Source organism: Apodemus sylvaticus, chromosome 16 (assembly GCF_947179515.1).
Source record: "Apodemus sylvaticus chromosome 16, mApoSyl1.1, whole genome shotgun sequence".
Taxonomy (NCBI): domain Eukaryota; kingdom Metazoa; phylum Chordata; class Mammalia; order Rodentia; family Muridae; genus Apodemus; species Apodemus sylvaticus.
In genome coordinates, this window is record NC_067487.1 from 64545064 (window position 1) to 64572366 (window position 27303).

General features: G+C 37.7%; 1 protein-coding gene across 4 annotated transcripts in view; it reads right to left on the reverse strand.

The window, feature by feature from the left end:
• Positions 1-27303, reverse strand: part of Cert1 (ceramide transporter 1) — an 89091-nt gene that overhangs the window by 21797 nt on the left and 39991 nt on the right. For all 4 annotated transcript variants that reach the window (XM_052160067.1, XM_052160065.1, XM_052160068.1 and 1 more), the window contains exons 4-8: positions 15368-15475; positions 14191-14329; positions 9270-9353; positions 4201-4358; positions 1828-1920 (exon numbers count right to left, since the gene is read on the reverse strand). In XM_052160067.1, the coding sequence (XP_052016027.1) occupies positions 1828-1920; positions 4201-4358; positions 9270-9353; positions 14191-14329; positions 15368-15475 (582 nt within the window). The remainder of the gene's footprint in view (positions 1-1827; positions 1921-4200; positions 4359-9269; positions 9354-14190; positions 14330-15367; positions 15476-27303) is intronic.

Here is a 27303-nt window from a genome sequence, read left to right on the forward strand (position 1 = left end):
TGGCAGCACCCCCTTGTCTCAGCTTCCTGAGTACCAGGATTACAGGTTCAAGCCATCCCAACAGGTACATTTACTGTGAGCTGGCTAATACTGTTTCAAGGTAAAGGTCTATATAGCAGGGATTACTGAACTGTCCAAATCCTTCTGGAAAGACAGGTCAGTGCATAAAGCATGCCTGGGAACTGGCTTCACATCCTCAGCACCATATATAAGTCCAGCTCAGAGGCATAAATAAGTCTGTATCTCCAGCATTAGGGATTGACCCTGGATAGGTCAATCCCAGGGACTTGCTGACCAGCCAATCTAGCCAAAATAGAGAGCACTAGGTTCAGTGAGAAGCTTGATCTAAAAAATGTAAGGTGGAGCTCGTTAGGAGACACCTAATGTCACCCTCCAGCCACCACAACTGTGTACACCTGCATACACAGAACTGACAAGAACAAATAGCTTAAAATTTCAAAAGAAATGACTGTAGAAATGCAGAAAATAAATGTAGGAATGTAGGAATGAAGAAAGTAAAAAGGTAGATGATTCACTTTAGGACTTTATATTTTCCTAATTTTGTTTTGCTTTTGTAATGCTGAGACTTGAACTTGGGATCTAGAGCACGCTAGGTAAGCAGTCCACCAATGAATTACTCCTCTGCAAAGAACTATACAGTTTAGAATTAAAATTAAAATTCACAGGAATTTTAAAAAATATATGCTATATGTACATATTTTTAGAAAATTATTTGAGACAGTCTCATGTAGCTCAACTTGGCCTTGAACGCTTGATCTTCCAGCTACTAACTTCGAGTACTGGGACTGCAGATCATCACGCTATGTCCGTTATTTTCCATCAAGAAAAAAGAGGAAGGTGCACTTTAATTAGGTGGACTAAGAATGTTCAACAGATGGGAGTTGGAGAGATGACTCAGCGTTGAAAACACTTGCTGATCTTACAGAAGATCCAAGGTCAGTTCTCCCAGAACATACTCTACAGCTCATGACCAACTACAACTCAGAGGATCTGATGACCTCTTAAGAGGTCATGAGCATTAGGCATGCATATGGAGCATACGTATGTATGTATGTATGTATGTATGTATGTATGTATGTATGTATGTATGTGGTCAACGGTCCTACACATAAAAAAAATAGTGATATAAATCTTTAAATATTAAAAGAAAAAGACCATTCAACAAATGACACTGGAATAAAATATAGATTCCTATATTCTATCATAATTTTTAAAAATGTAAATGTGCTGGTATGATGGCATACAGCTGTAATCCTGGAGGCAGAGGATCTTTGTAACTGAAGAGGCAGAGAAAAAGGCAGGGGGATCAGGAGTTCAAGGACAGCCTGGGCTACAACAGATACTGTCTTAAAACAACATACAAAAAAATCCAGAATGCATTAGATATAGTTAGAAGAAACCATTAAGTATAAATAATTATTTACTAAGTCTATCAAAAGAAAGACTCATAATAAGGAAGTTTAAAACTTTCATATAGCAAATCAGTAATCAAAAAGAACTTTTAAGGCAGACTCTTACTCTAGTTTTATAGCTCAAGGTGACCCTCCCCAAGGAGAAGCACCTTAGCCTCTCTGGTGCTGGGATTATAGGCACAAGGTCCTATAACTATGTTTGGCTTAATAAAATTTGAAAACACCTGGGTCTTTAAAACATATATAAACCTTTGTAGATGGTAAGAAGAATTAATTAATCAATTAAGTTAATTCCCTGAGGAATATATGTTTATGACCTCTTAAAGGTTACAAAAGCATTAAAGGTCATCTCTGTGATAGATGCGACAGATGGGGACCCGGTCTCAGGCCATACTTCATAATCCGGCCCTCCGAAGCGGGGCTTCTTCTTGAGTTCTTCCATCACGCTCCGGTATGCTTCCTCCACTCGCCTCCTCTTCTCTACCTCCTACGCAGGGCGGGCAGAGAGGGACAGAGACTGATTTATCGGTTGAAGTGCAAATTTCAATGACCATAAAAAGACTGTTAGGTCACTTCTGTGAAGTTGTATAATTTGACCAAAAAATAACTATTCCTGCAAGAAGGACAAATGTTATTCTGCCTAGGAAGTGCTTTCCCGTAGGATATACATCATATAGGAGCAACTGTCTCAATGTTGGCTAAGAACATCTACATCCGTGCTCAATACTGGAGTGGTTAAAAAAATGTTAATGTAATTGCTCATGTCTAATATTAAAATGTGATAAATCAGCACCAGTGAAATGCCAGCTACAGATTCCTGTACTTCTCCCTACCCAACACCATTGTTTATTGCTGTGGAGGGAGAAAAAGCAAGAACTAAATGTTAGGAATTAAAAGAACTCAATTTCTAATAGGTAATATCAGTTGATACTAAATATTTTAAAAGATTTCTTACCATTCTATTGCTGGTTAAAACTGATAACCTACTTGAATGCTTTCATTGTATGGACAGAATCAACAGTGTTAAAGATTCAAGGTAAACACCTGAAGGCTGGCCCAGCCCAGATGGAAACTTGCTGCCACAGCACGGCTTACTGGATCAAATCTGATGGGATCCTGAAGCTGGGCCAACACAGAAACCCCTCCCTCACTGTCTCACAACACGTACTTTTAAGTTTAGATACTTGGGCTAATTTACACACACACACACACACACACACACACACACACACACACACACACACACACAGCTAACTAGTTATATAGCTATATCCAAATTGAAGCTAGGACACCTTAAAGTCAATAAGTACAATTTTCTCTTATTAAGATTACTAACTAAAATTATTTAAATTTAGAATTGCTGTCTTCCTAAGTGCATGTCTACAGGACATGGGATTGTTATCACAGATAACCATAAAGAATGAGTCACTTCTAAATATTTTGGTTAGTCTGAGTGGACATTTTAAAACAATAAGTAATTCTATCAAATAGCTGTTATTATGATCATGTATCTAATGTGCTCCAGAGTATAAACGTCTTGAGGGAGCATTTCCCGTTTATTATTTCTCTATTTCTAGCTTACAGAGGGCATGAGAACACCCTGGAATAAAACAGTATCACAGAAATCACGGTGTCATTGCACCTTCTCCTTGATTTTATGAATTATCTAAAAACATTTACTGATAAAGAACTTTTTATGAATTATCAATATTGACTTGCATAACTTTCATTGTGCCTAATTTAGAAATTAAACTTGATCATAAGTATGAATCTTAAAAAAGAAAAAAAAAACAGTGTATAAAAAGTTTGATGCTCTCTTTTACATCCACCAGGGTCTTGAAGCACAGGCATCAGGTAAGGTTGGCATACTGCTAGTTAGTATGACTTTCTCTCACCGGTGCTTGAGAACTCTGAAGAGCTCTTAGAAACAGGAGAAGAGTTTTTAAAAGAGAGTGCTATTTAACTCCTGCGTCATGGTGGTGTAACAACAGCTGTTGCTGGTTTCCTTAGTCTCTTCCTCACACTGAAAGGCCTTCCTAGCTGTAAGCACTTCTGACTGGGTGAAGAAGCATCTGGCACCAAGAGCAGACACACCCGGAACAGAGCAGTCTGCTCCAGCTTTGTTGCTTAGCACCTTTGGGCAAGTCCTTGACTTTGTTCCTTCTGAAAAATGATGGTATTGAGCTAGAATTAGATTTTCTAAGGTATGTTTTAATTTTAGTATTTGGTTATTTTACACATGAGTGTCTCTACAAAACAAATTCAGTAGACCATAGTTCACATTAAAAGTTAGAAATTCATATTACAACACTATTATCAATGCTGATGATTAAATAAAGATGGGAAAATGAAGAATAGGGCAATATTTGAACAATATAATGGGTGTAAGTGACATCACAGTGACCAAAGAAAACTTAATGGTCATGATGTGACAGGTAACTTTTAGACTTTATAAGGGTCAAAGCAGCTCATATAACTTACACACAGACTCAAATTTTATATACTAAAAGACACTGATGCCAAATGTTACATTACTTCTATACCAAACAATCATAATATTTGAAGAATATTAAATTTATATTAAATAAGCAAAATACATTACTGGTAAATACTGAGTTTAAGATTCTGAACAAGTGGCAAATGTGAACCACCTGATCTTTTTATGAGGCAGAGATCCTTCCCCTCAGAAGTTAGCTTATTGTTTTAATGTTCTCTGAACACATGAAGCTTAAAATGATTATTTTAAAAATGAAAACAAAAGTCTTACCCTATCATGTCTTTTTTGCCAGCTCTCTTCTCGTTTTACCATTAATTCAATACAGTGAGAAAGTGTAGCAAGGATTCCAGCAGTAGTTGCTTTAAAAGTTATTGCTTCCCCTTTAAAGTCTATGCCATTAATTCCTTTTGGTGTTACATGTGGAAATACTGAAAATAAAGTTAACACAGGAAATCATTGAAATGAGATTTCACTATACTTAAGATTGCAAGCATTTATAAAACTAGAAAATCATAGCACGGTCTTGGACTGTATCGTTCCTTCTATGGACTTTACTATTCTATTTCCTGAAGCTGTACCTAGTAAGTCAAGGGGGAGGAGGAGTAATACTGACAACACCCTGACAGGTCAAAGCTTAGGAAACTTATGTCAAGATACTTAAGTTTACAAAATGTAGAATTTTAAAACTATAACAAAATGAACTGTAGAATTTAAAAAGCAGTATGAAATTCAAAATATTAAATCACGTTTATGTTTACCTTTACAATTTTAATGCATGGTTAGCAATTGTATTAAAGGAGAGATCTTAAAAAATCCTAAGATAGAAACAAGAACCTATCTTATTCTATGGTTAATATATAATCATCCTGATAGAACATTTGCAAGGAAAATAATGACACCGTGACCTCAGAGGCTTGCATATAGTCATGACAGTAAGGGTGCAATCTGGAAAGGACAGATTTATAAAATATTTTATCAAAATTTCAAACTTGAAGACATTGTTAAGATAAGCCACAAGTAGGGTGAAATGAATGGCCTATGTTAATCATGGACATATCTGTAACATATCAAATAACCTAAAAATACTATATATTGGGTAAATAAGCAATTAAACACCAAATAACCCACAAAGACTGGGAGCTCGGAATGGAATGCAGCTCCAGGAACAAAGCCCTGGGTTTGCAGTTGCAGTGCTGGAAAGACACCATGGTGGAGAACAAAGATGTGAATACACTTCAACAAAGAAGAAAGCAACAGCAAGCACAGAAGAACCTTAGCTCCTAAAGAAATGCAAATTAAAACCACACAAGGGAGCTTGCATATCTTTAAAAGTAAAAATCCATCTACCATATAACTCTGAAAAATTATGCACAGACATTTAACTCAGAGAAATGAAACAGATGCCTATAAGGCCTGTATATGAATGTTTACATAGCTTTATTTATAATACCCCCAAACATACCAGAAAATATCACTCAGCAGTGAGAAGAAATCAACTCCTGACACACATACATATCAACTAGGAATTTTAAATTACAAAACCCAAGTGAAAGCGTGCAGAAGCTCACTTAAGCATGGACGATACAGCCCTATTCACGTGTTTGGCTGCACATTACTTCGGAGCTCTGCCGCCGAGCTTTACCTTTGGTCATACTGAGCTGTTTGCTTGTTTGTTTTTTAAAAACATGGCTTTATTAAGATAAACTTCCCACACCAAGAAATTCACTCATAAAATTAAAGTTTTTAGTATATTCAGAGCTATATAATCAGCAGCAGCACAGTCAAAATGTCTTACAACTCTCAAGTCTACTAGAAATTGTTCCATGTTTTCCCCAAATCCTTGGATCTGTTGACCTATTTTCTGCCTCTGCAATATATTTTTCAGACATTTCACAGAACAAACATAAAAGCAGTGTTATGACAAAGTTCTACTTGATTCATTTTCAAGATTTACCTGAGTGCCGGACATAGTAGCCTATGCCTAGAATTCTAACCTTCAAGAGGCTAAAATGGTGGATCACTGAAGTCAAGGTCAGTTTGGGCTGTCTCACAAGGCTATATAGTAAGACTTTGTCTCAAAAGTAATAGAGCCAGGAAGATGGCTTGACAGTTAAGAGAACTTTCTGTTCTTCCAGAGGCTCAGAGTTCATTCAGTTCTTACTACCCACAATCGCCGGTATGTCTAGATCCATGTGATCCAACACCCACTTCTGGCCTTTAGGGAAGTCTGCTCATGTACCTGAACACACACCCCACGTGTACACATGAGCATGTGCATGCTTGCGCACACTCACACACAAACTCACTCATGATTTTCATATTGTTCGTATCAAATATAACTGATATTTTGTATACTGGCTTTACACTTTACAAACTTGCTCAATCTCTTAGACTTCTAATAGTTCTTAATGGATCTGTTATAAGTTTGCTTTAAAAATGTTTCTTTTTCTGTATTCATTCTTCAGTTGAAGGATATCTGAGCTGTTTCTAGCTTCTGGCTATTGTAAATAAAGCTGCTATGAACAGTGTTGCACATGTCCTTATGAGATGGTGGAACATCTTTTGGATATATGCCCAGGAGTGGTATAGCTGGGTCTTCAGGTAGAACTATTTTCTGAAGAACTGCCAGATTGATTTCCAGAGTGGTTGTACCAGTTTGCAATCACAATTGCTCCTCCATTGCAGCAATGGAGGAGTTTCTGCACATCCTTGCCAGCATGTGTGTGCTGCCTGTTACTTTAGTTTTTGATCTTAGCCATCTGATTGATGGAATGTCAGGGTCATTTTGATTTTTGTTGCCCTAATGACTAAGGATGTTAAACGTTTCTTTAGGTGCTTCCTAACCATTCGAGATTCCTCTATTGAGAAGTCTCTGTTTGGCTCTGTACCCCATTTTTAAGTTTGGTTATTGGTTTTTAAAAGTCTAACTTCCTGAGTTCTTTATATATTTTGGATATTAGCCCTCTATTAGATGTAGCATTAGTAAAGATCTTTTCCCAAGCTGTAGGTTCCCATTTTGTCCTATTGACAGTGTCCTTTGCCTCACAGAAGCTCTGCAGTCTCATGAGGTCCCTGGGACAGGGTACGAGGACGGGTGAGACTGCATTTTCTGGAATGTAAACTATGGTACAGAGGTTCTTGGACAGTGACAGTCAGAGCTCAAAAGCCACCATATATAATTCTACTTAATTTGTTTTTATGTGTGTATAAAGGTGCGTGTGTATTATGTGCAGGTATGGGTGCACATAGAGGCCAGAGTCCAATGCTGGCTGTCTTCCTCAGTTGTTTCCTACCTTATTTTTTGGGACAAGGCCACTGAACCTAGAGCACACATGACTGTGTGACCAACATGCTACAGGGATATCTGTCTCCCTGGAATGGGATCACAGGGACAAATTGCCATGCCTTGCTCTTTTAGCTGGGTGCTGAGGATCAGACAGATCCCCGTGCTTTTGGAATGACGATGTGACCGAAAGAGACATAAGTTAAAGTGACCGGACAGGCAGAAACCTTCATTAAGAAAACGGATCCACAGGCAGGCTGATAAGGCATTGTTTTAATGAGGGAGTACTCAATCTACTGGGGCCATCCCCAGGCTGGAGGTACTGGGTTCTATAAAAAACAAACAAACAAACAAACAAACAAACAACAACAGACAGGCTGAGCAAGGCAGTCAACAGCCCCCTCCGTGGCTTCTGCATCAGCTCCTGCCATCCCTGTCTGAGTTCCTGTCCTGACTTCTTTAGAGGACAAACAGTGGAAGTATAGGCCAAATAAGCCCTCTCCTCTCCAACCTGCTTTTTCATCATGGTGGTTTATGACAGCAATGGAAACTCCAACTAAGACAGGAGCCATCATGCCAGTTCCATTAATTACTTTCTTGATAGTACAATATAGCAATACTTTTGCTATACCCAGTATTGATGAATCTAGAAATTTCCACTTCAATAGCTAACGGAAATATCCTCATCAATCTAGAAATCTCCACTTCAATCCTAAAGAAAATAACCTACTTTCTTTTGGGAAAGTTGGTGGGGTTGCTGAGGACATGTGGGATGAATGCTTAGGCTGTTTTAATACTTATTTTAATGATTTTGTTAACTTTCAAATAAAGTACCTTTTCTATTACATCATATTGTTCACTGTGACATTAAACAACCCAAAGAAACATCCCCAAGAGTCCTTCAATACTATAAAGACACTGGATAACCTGATAGACTTCAAGATTCTAGTTTTAAATTACAAACACAACTTTTGTAGTAAGTTTTAATATTAAGTTAGAATTCTGCACAACTATGGGAAGTACAATGTAAGGAAGAAAGGAGCTAGAAGGAAGTAAGAAATAAGAAAGAAAGAAAGAAAGAAAGAAAGAAAGAAAGAAAGAAAGAAAGAAAGGAAGGAAGGAAGGAAGGAAGGAAGGAAGGAAGGAAGGAAGGAAGGAAGGAAGGAAGGAAAGAAAGAAAGAGAGAGAGAAAGAAAGAAAAGGAAGGAAAATGTGGGAAGAGAAAATGGTATGCTCTAGTATAATTAACAGAATATTACATGTATAAAACAGCTCAAAAACAATGAAAAGTGTTTTTGCCAGATTTTACTTTATATTCTTTTATAATTGTAGCAAAAATACTTAAATTTTCACAAAATTTTCATTCATCTTAAAAAAGTAGGAATCCACTTTAGATATTTTTAGGTAGATATCAAAAAAGAATATAATTTATACTTCATATTAATAAAATATTTGAAATTCAAGAAGTTTCCTCTAATAACTCACCAAATACTTTCAACACCAATTTATCAAGTGAAGAAGAGTGCATTAAACACAGAGAATTTACACTCAAATGAAACATTGAAATAAAATCCTCAATGGCACTTTCCAGATAAGAATAAAATTCTTTTAGTGCTAACAACTAACTTTGCCAATACTAATGAAATGAGATTAATATTTGGAATTTAGAACAAGCCTTAGTTAGCTAGACAGCAAGCCATTATTAACATGATATTAGCATATGTATTTTACCTACATAACTTTTCTTCAAAGATACTTTAAATTCAGATTTCAGGAGTTCCATTTCTTTTGGAAATTAGTTAAAAATAAATTTTTTGAGACGGCCAGTGGTGGTACATATCTTTAATCTAAGCACTTGGGAGACAGAGGCAGGCGGACTTCTGAGTTCGAGGCCAGCCTGGTCTACAGAGTGAGTTCTAGGACAGCCAGGACTACAAAGAGAAACCCTGTCTTGAAAAAAAAAAATGTGTTTTTTTTTTTTTTTTTAACTATATAACAACTATATAACTTTACAAAGTATACTTCATCCAGTGGAGGGAGAAAATTTATAACTTACATTTTTCCTTATTACCATTGGTATTGTGCAAGAAGTCTCCATCAGAACGAGTTGTAGGGAAGTCATCTTCATCATCTTCTACCACTAAATAAAAAATATTTAAAGACATTACAATAAGAACTGGTTTATTCTTACATTCAACCAAGCCTAAGCTCTTATCAATCTTTTGTGTTTTCACTGGTTATCAAGATATATTTTATAACTATGTTGTAGAATGTTATTAAATATATTGCTTTAAAAATGTATTGTCATTTGTGGAATTGATGGTTACTGTTTAGCCTTCTTACCGCTTTCTACTTTCACCAGGGTCATTTTATGACTTTTTAATAATCCTAGAATTGTCTAGCAAAGTAAAAGTACTTACCACCAGGCCTGACAACCAGTTCAATTGTATGGACCCATATGGTGAAAGCAGATAACCAACTCCCTCAGCACAGGCACTATGGTACATGCAGGCCCACATACCTGCATACAGACTCAGATAAAACCAAAATAAAACATTTGAAGAGGCCTAGAAGAACTGACAACTGTAAACCGAGAGCTGCCCTCTCGAGCCTCTGGGAGGGCCTACTAGTTCCTGAGTCTGTATTTCCATATCTGCAGGGACTGTTCTCCTTTAGAAGAGCGGCCACGGTCTTGGTGTCTCTTCAAGCAGCAATCCCCACACTATGGCACCTGACTTATGTTTTGAGGGCTTTTCTACAGAAAGACTCTCTTTCCACACTATTACTATATTACAAACTGTCTGTGTTTCTTTACTGTAGGAGTACTTCTGGCTCTACAGTTCACAGAAAGAAATTTTCTGTTTCAATCTTTCTTGACCAAAAGTACCAGAATGAAAAATATCTTTATTTGCACATAAAAATTTTGCTACATTTTCAAATCACAGGCTACTTTGTGTAACATTGTGTACTGATTTCTTTGCACCTGAATGATATGATTGACTTTTTTCTTTCTATCCTTTTGAGTATTCAATATACTTTTGTGCCAAAATTAAATATGTCCTCAGATTTTATTATTATCTTTTTGTTGGTAATTTATTGAGAAACTCATTAATGGCACACTTGCAATAATGCTCTTCATAGAAGGGATTAATATGAGAAAAAAATTTAGATTTTATGTTGTCTTTAGACAAATATATATGTTACCAAATAAATGAAATCTGGAACTTTTTTCCACATTAATTTCCCTATAAGTGACTTCCCATGATTTTGAAAAGTCACTATTTAAACAAGTATGCAAGGTGAGATTAATCTTTTAAAAATAATTACTTGGAGGTGATTGTAAAGTTAATTAGAATGGTTAAAGACTAAAGATAGGGAACAGCCTGAAGTAAATCATCCTAGTAATCCAAATCAGTGATGAGCCTCTCGATCAGCATGGAGAACAAGACACTCAGGTTAGGGAATGTCGGCAGGATTCATTCTGATAATAGTTACCATGACGTTTCTTAGGTACTTGATATCATCTGTTACAATTCTGTAGTGTGTGTGTGCTAACTATGCAGAAGTATTAAGCCAGAATAGCCTAAGTAAGTTTTATTTTCACACAGCTGTGAAAGCACTGTTGGCAGTGTTGACTTCTCCCAAAGGTGATGAGTTAAAGTCCTATTCCAGGACTGTCTACCAGCACTGTCATGTAGTTCCAGATAGCTTCCTATGATGACAAAATCAGATTAGGCTCCTCCTGATGACTTCACAGTTACTTAATTGTCCTGTACAGTCACATTCTGAGGTAATGGCAACTCAGATTTCAATATAGAAATGGGAGTAGTTGAGAGAAATATTTACTTCACTGGTGTCTTAGAATATTCAGATATTGAGAAATTGCTCACTGACTATAAACCATACAGGAGATCTTAAGAAAAAGAAATAAGTTATCATGCTGTCATGAACCTGATATATCGGAAACAAATAGGCACATTTTTTTACTTTTCAGGATGCCATCATCTAAATTCACAAGCCATATTACTTCTAATTCATTTCATTTCATTAATAGCTGGTTGTCACTGCTTAGAGATGCTGGGATCTGGGAGAACGGTGCTAATAAATGAGGCAGTCTGCAGTCTCATAAAATAGCTTTATTCAGAGCATCGGACAGTTTATACTCTGAGGGTTAAGAGTGGGCACATGAGTAAGGTTTTCATGAGTTCAAGCTGTATAATCACAAGAACAAGCCACACACAAGTGGAAAAAACATTTTTCTCCCCATGGAGGCATAGAAAAGATAGTTTAAACATTTAATGAATAATGTCAGCAAGCAATACTGAATAATCTGGAGTAAACTCACTCTTATCTACTACGCCTAGGAGGAGCATGAAAACACATTCCAGGAACAATTCTGTGTTTTAAAAAAACTGAGGTCACAAGACATCTTGTTTTCTTGGCATTTTCTCACAAGTACTCAGAATTGTTCTCACACAACTGCATTCATGGACATTGTTCCAACACTGGCCGTGGACAATCACAAGCTTGATTACAATCTTAACTGCTAATGTTTTCTCAGATCACAGACCCCACATATATGTCTGTATGTATATATATTTATGTGTTTAGAATAGCTACAGAGGTGTAGAATGCCTCTGTACTCAAAGATGCCTTACTAAAGCTAAAGGCAGAGACCTAATACAGATGGGAAGAAAGTTACTGTAAGGAGTTAGATAAGTTACGGAGGAATGCAGTTGAAGAAGCACTGCAAAGCCCTCAGAGCCAAGCTGGGAGGCTGAGTGTAAAGGTGTAGTATTTGTGTAGCTGCAGGATTGAGCTAAGGGACCAGTTCCAGGTGGTTAGGTCTGGACAGACTAAGACTTTGTAGGCTCCTGTCAATTATTGGAGGAATCAAGCTGAGCAGAAGTCTTTGAGACTCTTTGTCATTCTCTGTCTTTCGGCAGCTTAACACATTCATTAGGAGGTAAGTAGCTGCTCAGTTAGGGCTTATCATTATAATATTAGCTGTATTTTTTATGGAGTCCAGATGAAGTTGTTGCACCTTTCATTGATAAAGTAGTGTTCACTGTCTAACAGATTTTGTCCACTTTTAAAAATTTATGGTAATGAATAAATTTAGTCCACTATTCATTTTACATAAGAACAGATTAAACAGCTGTCAAGTTGCTGTTAATGCTGCCCTCACACTCTGTTTTTTTCAGACATAGGAATGAACCCAATGCCTCACTCATGCTATACAATCCTCTTATTACTGAGCCTGTGTGCTTGAGGAGGTCAGGGGTCAATGCCATATCTTCCTCAATCACTCTCTGTATACTTTTGACACAGGCTCCCTCAGTGAGCTATTTAAAAATATAAAGATGGGCTGGGGCTGTAGCTAATGGACAAAATTTCTGCTCTGATTAGGTGAATAATAGGAACTAAATTTATTCTTTATCATAAATTATAAAGAGTGGGCAGAATCTACAAGGCAATGGACACTAGTTATTAGATAACAGTAAAAAAGAGTGGTCCCCAAACACTGAAACAAATGATATGAGCTCTATGACTTCTCCAGTTGTCTGTGCATTAACACAGGAAGCCTGGTAGACTCCTGAGATGAGATGCAGCTGAGACAACAAACTATAGTTTCCACAGGGAGATAAATAGCAAGGACCACCAGAAATCAGTAGGTATTTGAGTACTTAGCAGAGAAATGGTAGTACTAATAGCAGGGAATTCCTTTTGGAAAAATTCCAGGGAGTGGTATGCAGCTCTTACGTGGGAAGGTAAGGAAAGTTACTTATTCCTATAGTGCAGACTGAAAAACTTCATAAGGAGTTGGCTAGAAAATTCAAAAGTCTTGCCTCAGTAGTGGAGCAAAGAGGAAATACACTTCTAGAAGCTTTGGATATTATAAGTGAAGTGCTATCATAGGATTATTTTGAAGGCAGACCTGTGGTAAGTTATATATGTAAACTATAAAATTAAAATAGCCATTAAAGTAACAGAGTTATAGCTAAAAGATGAACAAAGGAGAAAAGATGAACTTATAAAATGTTAAAATGGAAGGCAGAAAAAGGAAACAAAACACAAAAAAGACAAAAAGAATTTGAAGTCAAACATATTTCATAAGGCCAAGAAATTCAGCCATGCCCTGCAATGCATTTACACTAGGAGTGAGCGCAGTGCTAGCTACTAAGACAGCTCATTTCCACCTTGATGGGAAATCAAGAGAACAACTGAAAATGTGTTGAAATCAACAACATCCTCAGCACTATCAAAGGGGAAAAGTCTCAAATTAAAAGCTAACTGAACTGGGTTATGTTGGTGCATGCCTTATATCTCAGCACTTGGGAGGCAGAGACAAGTGGATCGCTGTGGGTTCGAGTCCAGCCTGGTCTACAGAGTGAGTTCCAGGACAGTCAGAGCTACACAGAGAATCCCTGTCTCGAAAAAAAACAAGAGGAAAAAAAAAAGCTAATTGAAGATTACATATTTTTCCTTTAAAGTAAGAACCCATTAAGTTTTTTTTTTTTAATTTGTAACTTTTTTTCTTCATTTTTTCTATGAGAAAAAAGGCATAGAGAGGAAGGAGGAAGGAAGAGTTAGCAAAAGAGCTAAATTAAAGAGAAAAATGGAAAGAGAAGAGAAAACAGGGGAAATTGATCACATGACTGATTTAGCATTTGGAGGATCTAACAGATCTCAGGGGTAAATTATTAGAAATAATGTGAGGTGCTCAATATTACCAAGATATTACTTGTAACAATAGAATACCATTTAAATGGCATCTGGTATGGGTAATCAGAAATGAATTAGTATGTTACTAAAATACTCAAGTCACATGGACACTGAAATCCATTATACTAGCAGTTTCTAACAAAAGTGACTATAATTAACTTTACTACTTAAAGACATTACCTATTAAGATTTAGAGGCTTTAAATCTACTCATTCTCCAAGTAAAACAATAGTGGTAATAGCTTAATTAACCTTTATCCCTTTGAAGTTCATCCTTGGAGACAGCATCAGCACAGACATCAAAGTACTTCTGGAGAGTATCAACCTGCCTACACAGGATGTCTCTAAAGGTTTCCATTTCAGCCAATTTCTCACGTAAACTGTGGCCTTTCTGCAAAACACAAAGGAGAGGGTGTGTGAGCAAAGTAAAACAAACCTGGGCTGCTGGCCCTAAGGTATTTGGTCACTTTTTAGGTTCATACCCTATCATGGAGGGAATGGGATAATTAGAGCTATGACAAGGTACTATTCCTAGGAACAGGCTTGAAGAGGGCTTTGAGACTGACAAACCCATAGGAAAGCAATACTGCCTGATAATCTGCTAAAACACTGTGAAGAGACATAGACAGACTTTGAAATGGACAAATTCATTATTACTGGATGTAATTTAGTAGTATTGACGAGTGTCATCAAAGAAACCCTGAGGGGAAGATGAAATCAGACCACCTAAGTTTTTCCTTTTTATTGTATGAGTTATTTGACAAGTCTTTTAATAGAAAATCAAATAGTGTTATGTGACTTTTGTCTCAAGAGATGCAAATGAGCTTTGATATGTTCAGAAGCATTGATTACTTTTGCAGTGTGGTGACTAACCAAGGAAGTTTGTAAGCTAGCCAAGTGCTCTGCCACTAAGCCACATTCCTCAAGGCATTGATTATTAATCTGTGGATGCTGGTCAGTTTTACATCAGCAAATCATTTTAATATTCTCCTTTGAACCAAGCTATAAAGTCATATCTTATGTTATTAATGAATGAAGGTAATAAAATCTATCGTGTTCATTCTATATTTGTGTGCCTCATGATTTCATCCTTTACAAACTTATTTTATAACAACTTCAAATAAATTACATTGTAGAAAAGTTCCTTTAAAAAAAACAAAACAAAACAAAAAAAACCCAAAACTAAGGACTAGTCAGATGGCTCAGAGGATAAAAAAAACATTTACTGCCAAGCCTGACAACTAGAGGATAACTCCTGGGGCCCCGAGGGTGAGAGGACTGATTCCTACTAATTGTCCTCTGCATATGCAAACGCACACAAAAACACAAAGATACACAAAAACACAAATAAATAAAAAACCTAAGTTGTGCTCACAATGTCCAATACTATACTCACACAACATTTCCTTAAAGCATTATAGTCACGAACCTTGAAAGAAGATGTGGATGTAGCAGAATAACCACTTGCTCCAGACACCAGGGACACCATTGAGCCATGTCTTCGCAAGCTGGACTCAGATCCATATCCTGATTCAGTCTAAAAAAGTAAAAGTAAAGTCTACATTAAGAATATTAAATAGAAATATTTAAGAGGATGAAAAAAATCAGTAAGGTTATAACAGTAACTACCAACTTGGATTTATATAAGACATAATTGATGCACGGATGCAAAAATTGTCTTTCAAGTCTCTGATGACGTTTTAATTTAGAATGCTATATGTTGCACTAACAGGTTAAACAAGTTATTTAACAATAGGATCTAGTGGTCAAATTCACAAGGAAAGAGAATGGTGGTGAGCAGACCCTGAAGAAGGGCTTCAGTGAAGATGCAAACGGCAGCGCTGTGGGAAAAATCGTGTGATTGCACTTCTGTTCTTTAGAGGAAAGTCAGTGATTTCCCTCTACAGTCACTTAATAATGCTACCGTAAAACTTCTCTTATCATCCCAGTTTATCTGTATTTTCTTCTTTAAAAAAATTTGTATTATTTTTAAGTGTGTGTGTGTGTGTGTGTGTGTGTGTGTGTGTGCTTGTGGGTGCTGGAAAATGAACTCAGGTCCTCTGGAAGAGCAGAATGTGCTCGTACTTGATGAGCTATCTCTTGAGCCCTTGTCTCTCTGTATTCAACCATTCTTATTATAATTATAGGTTTAGCATAAAATTTTAATAGCTTACATTTAAAAATTGCTACTTGACTTAGATCTTTCTGTAAAAGCTAACTGTACATGTTCATTTTTTTAATTATCTTGACAGCTCATGACAGAAAGAAGATACAACTTTGCTAATCCACTATGCCACAGAAGGTAATTTGGACTCCTGGGTATTTGTGCATAGACCCAGCATTGTCATAATAAATTTGTTTTATTTTAATGAGCTGGATATCTTTCATAACATCCACTTTACATTCTATTCTCAATCAAATGCTAGTAATATCATCAAAGTAAACATCTATGGAAAAATTTCCAAGTCCCTGAAACCAAAGATTTTGGATCTGATTATAGTGAATCACGTCTAGGGACTTGGCTCAGTGGTTAAGAGCACTTGTTACTTTTGCAGAGGACCCAGGGTTTGATTCTCAGCACCCACATGGTACCTTACAACCCCTTGTAACTTCAGTCTTAGGGGATTCAATACCCTCTTCTGATCTCCATGGTAACTAGGCATGCATGTGGTGCACATAATTATATGCAGGTAAATACCCATAAAATAGGATAAATAAAGCCAATGATAAAATAAATTACAGCAAATCAAATATTTTTGTTGGAGAAATCCAGGATTCTACATTGTATCATTTGATAGAACATCACATTATACCTATTACAGTCTTAAACAAGTATTTGTATTTAATAACTGAACTTTATTTGAACGGAGGAAAATCATACAGCCTTTTCAAACAGTAATACTAAAAGTAAAGAACAAAAGCTAGATTATGTATCCAAATCACTAAATCTCTTTTCCTTCCCTTTCCTTCCTGTCTCTTCTACCTTCTCTATCCTTCCTTTTCACTGAGACAGGGTCTTGCTATAAAACAGCATCACAAAAACACGCATGCACACACAGAGCAAACTATGATGAGAGGGGATGTCAGGGTACAGAGCATAACACATGTAACAGTGTGCATAAGTGATGGCTAGAAAAAGGTACCGGAAAAACTGAAGGGTATCTAGTTGTCAAAATGCAAACCGAATAAATGAAAATCAGTGTAAGTCCATTTCAGTATCACAGGTCATACCAAAAGGGACAGAGTAAGGCTTCTTGTCTTTTACTTATATCCACTGGAAATCCTTCAGAGAGGTGCACCACTTGCCCTTAAAGCTGCTTGAGTTTTTTCTTCTGTTTTCAAAGAATACTAACTTGTAAGTTTAGTATTTCTACATTTTAATAGAATGGGTTTGGTAATTGCCAACGACTGCAATTAGAAATAAGAAAATCTCTGTTAACAGGCAACAAAATCTAAAGACTTTCAGAAATTAAGTATCTCAGATATCTGAGACTCATTTCTAAGCAGAAATGAAATAAAACAGCTCTCTACAATTCACAGACCAATTTTAAAGATACAAATTATAGACGTTTTAAAAATATCCAAAATTCAACAACTTGGCCTTGAAATGCAAATGTCCCCACTCCTCTCATTTACTTGCGCACACCCAGAAGTCCTGTACAGAGCAAGTCAATGTTGGGGATGCTTTTGAAGGCTTTGTAACAAATCAAACAAGGGAAAGCTTTACTACTAAAGGTTCCTATACTACAGCTTTAATAGCCTCTTTCGCCAAGTTCCAGTACCTTAAAACAGGCAATACTATTTTATTATAAGGACATGATAAAACAGATTCTATTACAATATTGGTTCAATATATGCTAAATCATGAATAACAGATGAATGTTCATTATGATTAGAGTATCTGTTTTAACTCTAATAACTTCCCTTAAAGAAATTCCATTAAATAAATGATAGATTAAGAAAATTAGTCTGTAAATAAATCCTAATTTTACTGTTACTCAATGTAAATGATTTGTTGTTCTAGATCCGCTAATTGCAATAGTTTTAACAGAAATGAGAGCTGGAGAATAAACTATCAACCAGCCACATGTTAAAGGAGTAGCTAGACTTTAATACATAACATAGTGCTCTCAATTGATTTTGCATTTCTTTCAAGTCAAATCTACCAAAGATGTCAATATGAAAAGAAAAACTTTATTAGACAAGTAAAAATTCTAAATGAACAGTAATTTTGAGTACAACAATTAAAGCAACATTAATTTGAATTTGAAATATCTGGTACTTTTTTTTTAGAGGGAAGAGTATGGTAGGGGTAGATGGAAATGGGGAGAAATCACAATCACAATTCAGTTATACTCATTGGTGCTGTTTTGGGGCTAATCCTCGAAAGGAATGCTGCTCTTTTAATCTTACTCATTCCCCCACATGAAAGACGCTGAACTCACAACCTTTAATTACCTACCCATGAGTATTTTGAAAATAACAAATTCTACCCAGACTACTCACCCACAATACAAACAGTTGCCACAGGGATGCCTTTCCTTTTCACAGTATTTGCTTTAGGATACCTTCCTACCCCTTTCAGGGAAACTTGCAAGGTAGAGGGGGATAGGGAGGGACAGGGAGATGAGAGTGATTGGGTTACATGGTGTGAAATTCTCAAAGACTCAATAAAAAGGAAAAAAATAAGAGTTCCCCTCTCATTGGGGATATAGAACCTAAAAAGGCCACCTCCTGCAGCCTTGCAGGAACCCCTGTGGTACAGAGATACCAACCCACCCATAAAACTTTCATTCCAAATTTTATCCTGTCTACAAGAAATGTAGGCACAAGGCATGGAGCAGAGACTGCAGGAATGGCTAACCAATAACTGGGCCAACTTGTGACCCATCCCATGGGTAAGCACCAATCCTTGACACTAATGATACTCTTATTCTTGCAGGCAGGAGCCTAGCATGGCTGTTCTCTGAGACTTCACACAGCAGCTGACTCAGACAGACGCAGAAACCCACAGTCAAACATTGGATAGAACTTGGGAACTCTTATGGAAGAACAGGAGAAAGGATTGTGGCCCCTCAGGGGATGGTAACTCCACAGGGAAACCAATAGTCAACTAACCTGGACCCTTGGGGCTCTCAGAGTCTGAATCACCAACCTAAGAGCACACATGGGCTGGACCTAGCTTCCCACACATGTAGCACATGTGCAGCTTGGTCTTCATGTAGGTCTCGAACAATGGAGCAGGAGTTAAAGCTGTTGCCTGAACATGGGATGTTTTTCTAGCTGGGCTGCCTTGTCTGGCCTCAGTGGGAAAGGAAGCGCCTAGCCTTGGAGAGACTTGATGTATCAGGGTAGAGGGATACTCAGGGGGGGCTCTACCTGCTCAGAGGAGAAAGGAAAGGGTGAGGAGGATTGTTGGAGGGTTGCCCAGGAGGCAGGCAGTGAATGGGATATAAAGTGAATCAGTTTAAAAAAAAGTTCCCCTTCACTGTCCTGCAACAAAAACCTCTTCTTTCTCAACTTTGCCAGAGTTTAAAAGGAGTATTCCTAAACATGTTTTCCACAGATGTAAAATGACATCTGGCTAGGGATACATGTTACAAATATCATATACAAGACATGGTTTCTCTCTAAATATCATAGTAATGAGATTATGCCTATGTTATATTAAAGCATTCATTACTTACAAAAAGAAAACAGAAAAACAATGACAATAACAAAGCAAAACTGAAAACCTCCAAACCAAAAAAAACAAAAAACAAAAAACAAAACTGCTCTTCTGTCCAGCAGAGGGCGTCATTAGCATGCACTTAGAAAGCTGACAGGGGTTACTATTGGTCAAAGAACTATAGTAACCTTTAGAGGGATTCCTTTATCCTATGTGCTTGAGACTTTTAGATTTCAGAATATTATAATGAACCCATCTAAGCCCTAAAAGTGGCATATAAATATACTAAATATTGGATTTAAAATTTTAAAGCATTTTCTTTAAATAATTAAGTTCTCCTACTAATGATCACTAGCAAGCAACAGAGCAAAGAAACAGGGAAAATTAATTTCCATATGGTATCAAAAATTACCTAGTCATGATTTAAATTAAGGGAAAAGAGAAAATACAAAATTATTAACATCAAAATATAGGACTTTTTCTGAACTGGAGACTGAGGGAGCCCAGGCCGCCGAACGGCAGACTGCTCAGGCGGGAACACGCTCTATGAAAGCCGTCCTCCGGAAGAGCGCCACGGACCTGAGTGGCTGCAGAGATGTTCCCGTGGTCAACAGCCACCCTAACTCCAGCTCCAAGGACTAGAGCTTATTCTGGCTTCCAGTGACACCACACTAACATGCCATACCCCACCCTTACATAATTAAAAAACTCCAAAAACCTTTTTAAATAGTATGTTTTAACACATTTATTCCAGAGAGCGCCACTGAAAAATCATACTAAAGGCAACAACAGTAAAGGTGAAGAGTTACGGTTCCTTTGTCCCAGCACGATGAGTGCTGCTCATACCTCCTTTGCTATCCTCATTGCATACATGATTTTATGTACTGTGTTCAGTCACAGTACTACTTAGAAAAGGATCTGGGATTCAATTCCAGATCCATGAGCCTATCCAGACTCTCAGACACAGGCAGGTACTGGAAGTCCTGGCAGACTGACAAAGGACCAGCTCAACTGTGGAGGTGCAACTGGGCAGGAAAAAGATAGGAAATCAAAGGGTTTGGGAAAGACAAAGAAGAAAGGGATAAGGGAGAAACAAGAGCTGGTAAACTGTAACTGCAAAGAAATGCTCCTGCAGGCCTTGACTTCAGACCTCAAGCTAAGCACTGGAATACTCTGGATTCTGATACCCAAGCCTGTACAGGGTTCAGAGTCCCAATATGTAAGGCCTACAAGGAGTAACTAATCGAGAGGGTCTCTTGCTGCTGCTGCTTCATACTTCGTTATTACAAATGGCTGCTGTCAAAACAATGAAGGAAATGAAAGCTCTTCAAGGCCAGTATTTTTTGTCCACCCCGAGTATCTCGTCCATCCATAATCTCTATACAGGCAGAATAAAAGAATCTTCATCCAGTGGACTAGGGACAATTTATGTTGAAGACACAGGTTTCTAACCACTTTGATTTTATCCTACAATTTCTCCCCTGTGCACCCAGGCTGAAGAATAGCAATCTATTTCTTTTATTTCTTGTTAAATAGTGTTGATCTCAGCATTTCACTTTCCCCACAGTATTTACAGGGTCTTGTTAACTGTAGATACAATTACACAGAATATTAAATTAAATATTGTTGATCTCAGTATTTCTATCTGATCTTACACACAGTACTTATAAGATCTTGTTAACAACAGATACCCAATTACATAGAGTATATCTCAGTGTTTCTAATCTGATCTTTAGGACAATACTTAAATAGGGTCCTGTTAACTGCAGATACACAAGTACATAGAATGTTAGCCTCTTTTCATATACTACCTACTGTTAAATATTTTATATCAGTTAATACAATAAAAGAAGTCTTTTATTCTAGTATGTATTTGTGGGTTTATTCCTGTTTTGAAATATGAATCAAGGTGATCACTTATAAGTGCACAATTCAGTATTACTATATATATATCTACATTGCTGTACAACAAACTCTAGACACGTTAACTTGTGAATCTGTTAATGGCAACATATCATTTCTCCCTCTTTTCAACTGTGATAACCACAACTATGGCTCTAAGTTTGGCTCCTTACACACTGACCTTCAAGACTATTTAAAATCATCACTAAGTCCTTTGTTCATTGCTGAACTATTGTTAATGCTGTAGTTAGGTTTTATAAGTTCTCTGTATAAGATGGATATTATTAGAAAAATGAAAATGTTTTTCCAACTACAAGCTCTTCTGCTCTATGAAGTGTTTTAATGCAGCAAACCTATCGACCTTCATGTTGAATTTGTCTTATGTTTCTTTTACTGCCTGAAAAGTGGAGTTACACCTAATAAATGACTGGCAGAACCAATGTTGTGAATCTTTTGCCAAGTTTTCATGATGACCTTAGGTATTTCCTTCCTGGATGCCTGTGGCGGTTTGTATATGCTCAGCCCAGGGAGTGGCACTATCATCCTAGCTGCCTGAAAGCCAGTATTCTGCTAGCAGCCTTCAGATGAAGATGTAGAACTCTCAGCATCTCCTGTACCATGCCTGCCTTGATGATAATGGACTGAACCTCTGAACATGTAAACCAGCCCCAATTAAATGTTGTCCTTATAAGAGTTGCCTTGGTCATGGTGTCTGTTCACAGAAGAAAAACCCTAACTAAGACAGTGCCCAACTTTTTGTCATAATACTGTCAGTCATCTACAAAGCTACCACTTAACGATTTTAATACAAAGCCACACACACAAAAAAAACCTCATAATGTGTTTGAAGTAAGTTTACTATTTGGTGTTGGGCCACATTTATAGCTATCTTCAAGTGAATGCAGCCCATGGCCTGTGGGTCAGACACACCAGCTAGATTCTGATCCATGTTAAGATAATTAAAGTTTGGATAATCAAGAAGCATGATTTGTCTTTTTCAGCTCACTTTAAAGTTTGTTTTGGTAATATGAAGTCTCTTTAGGCTACAAATAAACATTGGGTAGATATTCTATTTCTGCACAGAAATGCCATTAGCAATATGAAGGACTGTTATTAGACACACAGAACATTTTAGACAGAAATATTTAGACCAGAAATAGTAGCAATATTTTATTATGCAAAATAGACCACAAGTTGCCTTTTGTGGTGCTGGATCCTCTGAAGCTGCAGTTATAAGCAGTTATGAACTATCAGATGTAGGTGCTGGGAGCCAGACTTAAATGTTCTGGATGAGCTCAACTACTTCTGAGCCATCTCTCTCCAGCGCCGCTTCCTTTCTTCCCTTCCCTTTCTTTCAATGGCTGAATTTCTTATATTAACTTGGGAAGTGTGGTGGCTTGACTGAGGGTAGCCCCTACAGGATCATACATTTGAATATTTGGTCCCTAATTGGGGGAACTGTTTTAGGAAGAATTAGGATGTGTGGGCTTTTGGGAGAAGGTCTGAGACAAGGGGTGGGCTTTGAGGGTTCTTAAACACATGCTTGGCTCAGTGTGGAGATGTCTGCCTACTGCGTGAGATCAGGAAGTGAACTCTGCTTCTACTCCAGGCACCATGCCTCCCTGCTGCAAGGTCTCTACCACGATGATCACAGGCTCACCCTCTGGAACTGTGAGCAAGCCTTCAAGTACATGCTTTCTTCATAAGTTGACTTGGCCATGGCATTCTTTACAGCAACAGAACAGTAGTTAAAACAGGCACCAGGCATCTACATGGTAAACAGACATACACACTAACAAAATGCCCATCCTCATAAACATCTAAGAACACAGCAATCACTTTTCACTTTATGGCCCATATAGGCTAATAGTCATTTTACAATGAAAAATGTATCTAGGACAACTTTAAAAGTCTCTATAGTCTTGTACAGTCTTAACACTCTTAAAATGCAATTGTCTTTTGAGAGAGTTCAGGTAAACTCTTAACTTAAATTCTTAACAGGTGAACTGTAAAATCAAAAAGCAAGTGGCAAAATTCCAATATACAATGAGATATAATATATATTCCTATTCCAAGGGGAAGGGTAAGAGCACAGTGAGAAAATACTGGACCAAAGCAAGACCAAAACCCACCCAGGGCAAAGAACAAATCCCCTAGCTCATGCCCAACGTCTGGGAATTCCATTTTAAATTCTCTCCTGAGCCAGTCCTGCTCCCCCTATGCAGCTTTTCTCAGATGATGTCTCATGGTTCCAACATCTCCACCATCTGGGGCTCCTCGAGCCAGAGCTCACTCATTTCAGTCCCTGATTGTGAGTACTTTATACACAAGCTACCAGCACTGCATCCATATCACTCCCATATCTCCCTCCAACTCCAGCTTTTACTAAGTTCCCCTCCCTCCCTCCCAAATTAATGATTTGTTTAGTTATTATTGCTACTTATACATACACATCTGTATGTATGTGAGTACATACACACATACACATGTATATATAACTTACTTAATCCAATTAGCTTTGCTTACATATTCATGTGTCCAGGGCTGAGCACTTGGGCTGGACACCCTAGTTGGGAGCGTTTCCCTGGAGGAAACTGATTATCCCTTTCTCAGCAGCCAATGACCACCTGTAGCTCTTCTTCAAGTGGTGGGATCAGGTGGAAACTCTTCTGTTTGCATTGGCATGCCAACTGGTGGTGGTATTATGCTGGTCTTTTCAGGCAACCATATTGTTGAGAATTCATGGGTGCATTTTCCATGTCATCTAGGAGACACTATCAAACAGTAGACATCATTGGCCTCTGGTCCTTTCAATTTTTTCAGCCACTCTTCCATGATTTTCTCTGAGCCTTAGGTATAGGAGTTGCTTTGCAGATGTACCAGTTAGGGATTAAAAACCCTAAAATCACTAATTCTCAACAATTTGACTAGTTGTAGATCTCTGTAACAGTGGCTATGTGTTACAAAAAGAAGCTTCTTTGATAAGGGGTGAGAGCTAAGTACATATATTTAATCTGTATGTATACATATTTAGAAAACAGAAATTATATTGTATTTAGGAACTAAAAGTAGTGGGATCTTCTCTAGGGTCAATAATCTTTCCAGTAGCTGGCTAGTTTTACAGCATCCATCAAAATTCCTTCCTATTGAGCACACCTAAGCCTACAGGAATTGTTGGTTATCCCTAAGATACTACTCTGCCGTTACTGCACTACTGAGGCTATCTTGGTGGTCCAGTCATCATTGTGGTTCACAGTCTTTCCCATGGATAGGACTACTTTTGTTTGATAATTTGCATGGAACTTTCTCAAACTATGAGAGTCAACACAAAGGACGGCTTCCAGGCCAGGTCTAGCTTGGTTCCTCCAAGTCCTGTCTGAAGTGCTAGGCTTTACTTCTACAGATCATCCACTGACCTCTTAGGGCCTCTGTATGGCCACAGCATCTTGGTCTCAGCATCTCTGAAACCTAGAGTGAAGAACTCATGACCCTTCAGACACCGCTCTTGTGGTTTTCACATTTACTCTCCAATACTCTCTCCAAGTTTGGCTGCCAGCTTGGAATACTCACTCACTCTGACTACATTAGCAGCATCTTTCTTATTTTGAAGCAATTGCTTTCTTGGGATTTCTTTTTCACAAACTACAAGCTTACTGGGTGAGGCCTTGCTAAGAAGGCCCCCTTTGCATTGTTCCTGCGAAGAGAATGTGGCCTCTCCTTAATGGTGCCAGTCTCCTCAACACTTACCGCCTAAAGGAAAAGCCTTGGCAGTATGCTCCCTAGTGTACTCTGTCTTTCCAAAATGCACACTTTGTATTTCTGTCTGTCTCATTCACTTTGTTCATTGTATTTCACTGCATAAGAACTGTAAGTAATAATTACACTGATATTATGCTTGCTTGAAATTTCCTTGCCCAAATAAGTTACTTTTTAATTTAGCCTCAGAAAAGATCTTAGCACACAGATTCTGGTCTTAGCTGCCAAATTTCACGTGAATGTCCTCTAGCCTCATTTCCAATATAGTCCTTGCTTCCCTCTGAAATATCATGGTCCAGGCTTCCATTTTCCAAATTCCTATCAGCATGCACTGTCTTCCAGGAACCTAATAGAACGGCAGCAATAAGCTCTGCTTACAATACTCAACTGCACTGTCATCTATCTACCTTGAGAAGAAGTATTAGACCCTACATCTGGATTCCAAGCTATCACAGCAACAAACCACTCCAATAATAACTTCCCTGCTGGTTGCCCTGATGAAACAATAAGGCCAAGTTGCACATCAGGGTTTCATACAGCTTATGGTTCCAAAGGGAGTGTCCCTAACAGTGAGGGAGGAAAGGCATGGCGGCAGGCAACCATCTCAGGACACCTGTCAACCACAGGCAGCAAGCTCAGAGTGTAACAGACGGCTGTTGGTTGTCAAGGTGACTTTATCCAGAATCAACTAAAATTCAAGCAGTTGGGCATGCCTAGGAGGAATGGTTTACTGTTTGCTTGTTTTAAATTGGAAAGACCTAGCCTAAATCTGGGCCATACCCTTGGTAGAAGCCCACATATAAAAGGACACTGAGAAGCTGTTTTTACTTTTTGCCAGTTTGCTCTCACTGTCAAGTTCATGTATGTTCCTGCTGAGGTATTCTGTCTGCCACTCGTATTAGACCCTACCTCTTCTGGATTCCAAAAAAGACTGAAGAACAGCAGCACTTTAGGGAGTCCTCCAGGTGATTGTTTTCATTTATTGCATGTTTCAGTTATAGAATCTCTTTATGATTCTTTTTAGATTCTTTATTGATAATCTTATATTTTTATGAATTTTTTTTAGCTCTTAAAGCACCATTAAGGCAGTTGATTTAATATTTTCTCTACTAGATTAACCTTCAGATTTTTTTCAGGGATAGTTTCTATTTTTTTTGTTCCTTTAAAAGCACCATCCGTTCCTGTTTCTCTGTATGAATTACAATTAATTTGCTGTTGCAAAATGGAATATTGAAGTCTAGCAGTGTTACACTGTCAACTGTACCTTCCTCCCTCAAAGCTTTTTCACTAAGTTGTGTTATTGTCCATAGGCCATCTCTGTGTCTGAGGTGTAAAGTTAAAGTCATCTTTGACTTTTTTTTGCCTGTGTTGTTTCTTACCTATGCAAGTTACTTTGTAATTTCCCTTATATACTCAGCAGGTTAAAAACTCTTAATTCTTATCATTTTGCCACCAAAAGGGGAAAGAAAAATAAAAACCAAGGGAATAGAATTGAAAATTACTTCAAGGGGTCAGAGAGATGGCTCAGCTAAGAGTTTTAGCTGTTCTTCCAGAGGACCTGAGTTCAATTCCCAGCACCTACATGGCAGCTCATAACCATGTATAACTCTAGTTCCAGGGTACTGACACTCTCATACAGACACACATGCAGACAAAGCACCAAGGCACATAAAAAAAATAAAATCATTTTTAAAAATCACTTAAAAGAGAAAATCTTGCTACAATGTGAGGCTACGAATACAAAAACCACTTCCAACCTCTTTGCTTGAAGCTATAATAAAGAGCCTCAATAAAAATCACAGACCAGACCTCCATATTCTAAGGAAAGGGTTCTTTGTCCTCAGCTTTGTTCCTACAAACTAGGTACACCCTTGGCAGCTATGAGGCTGAGGATAGGTAACTGTTACTGCTGTAGGGGCTGAAACTAGCTAAAAATTAACAATATTCTACCATTAATGCTTATCTTTAACCCTAGAAGCTTGAAGCTCTCCAAGGACTTCAGACTTTCAAAGTAGTTACTTATATTAGGCAGATTTGGT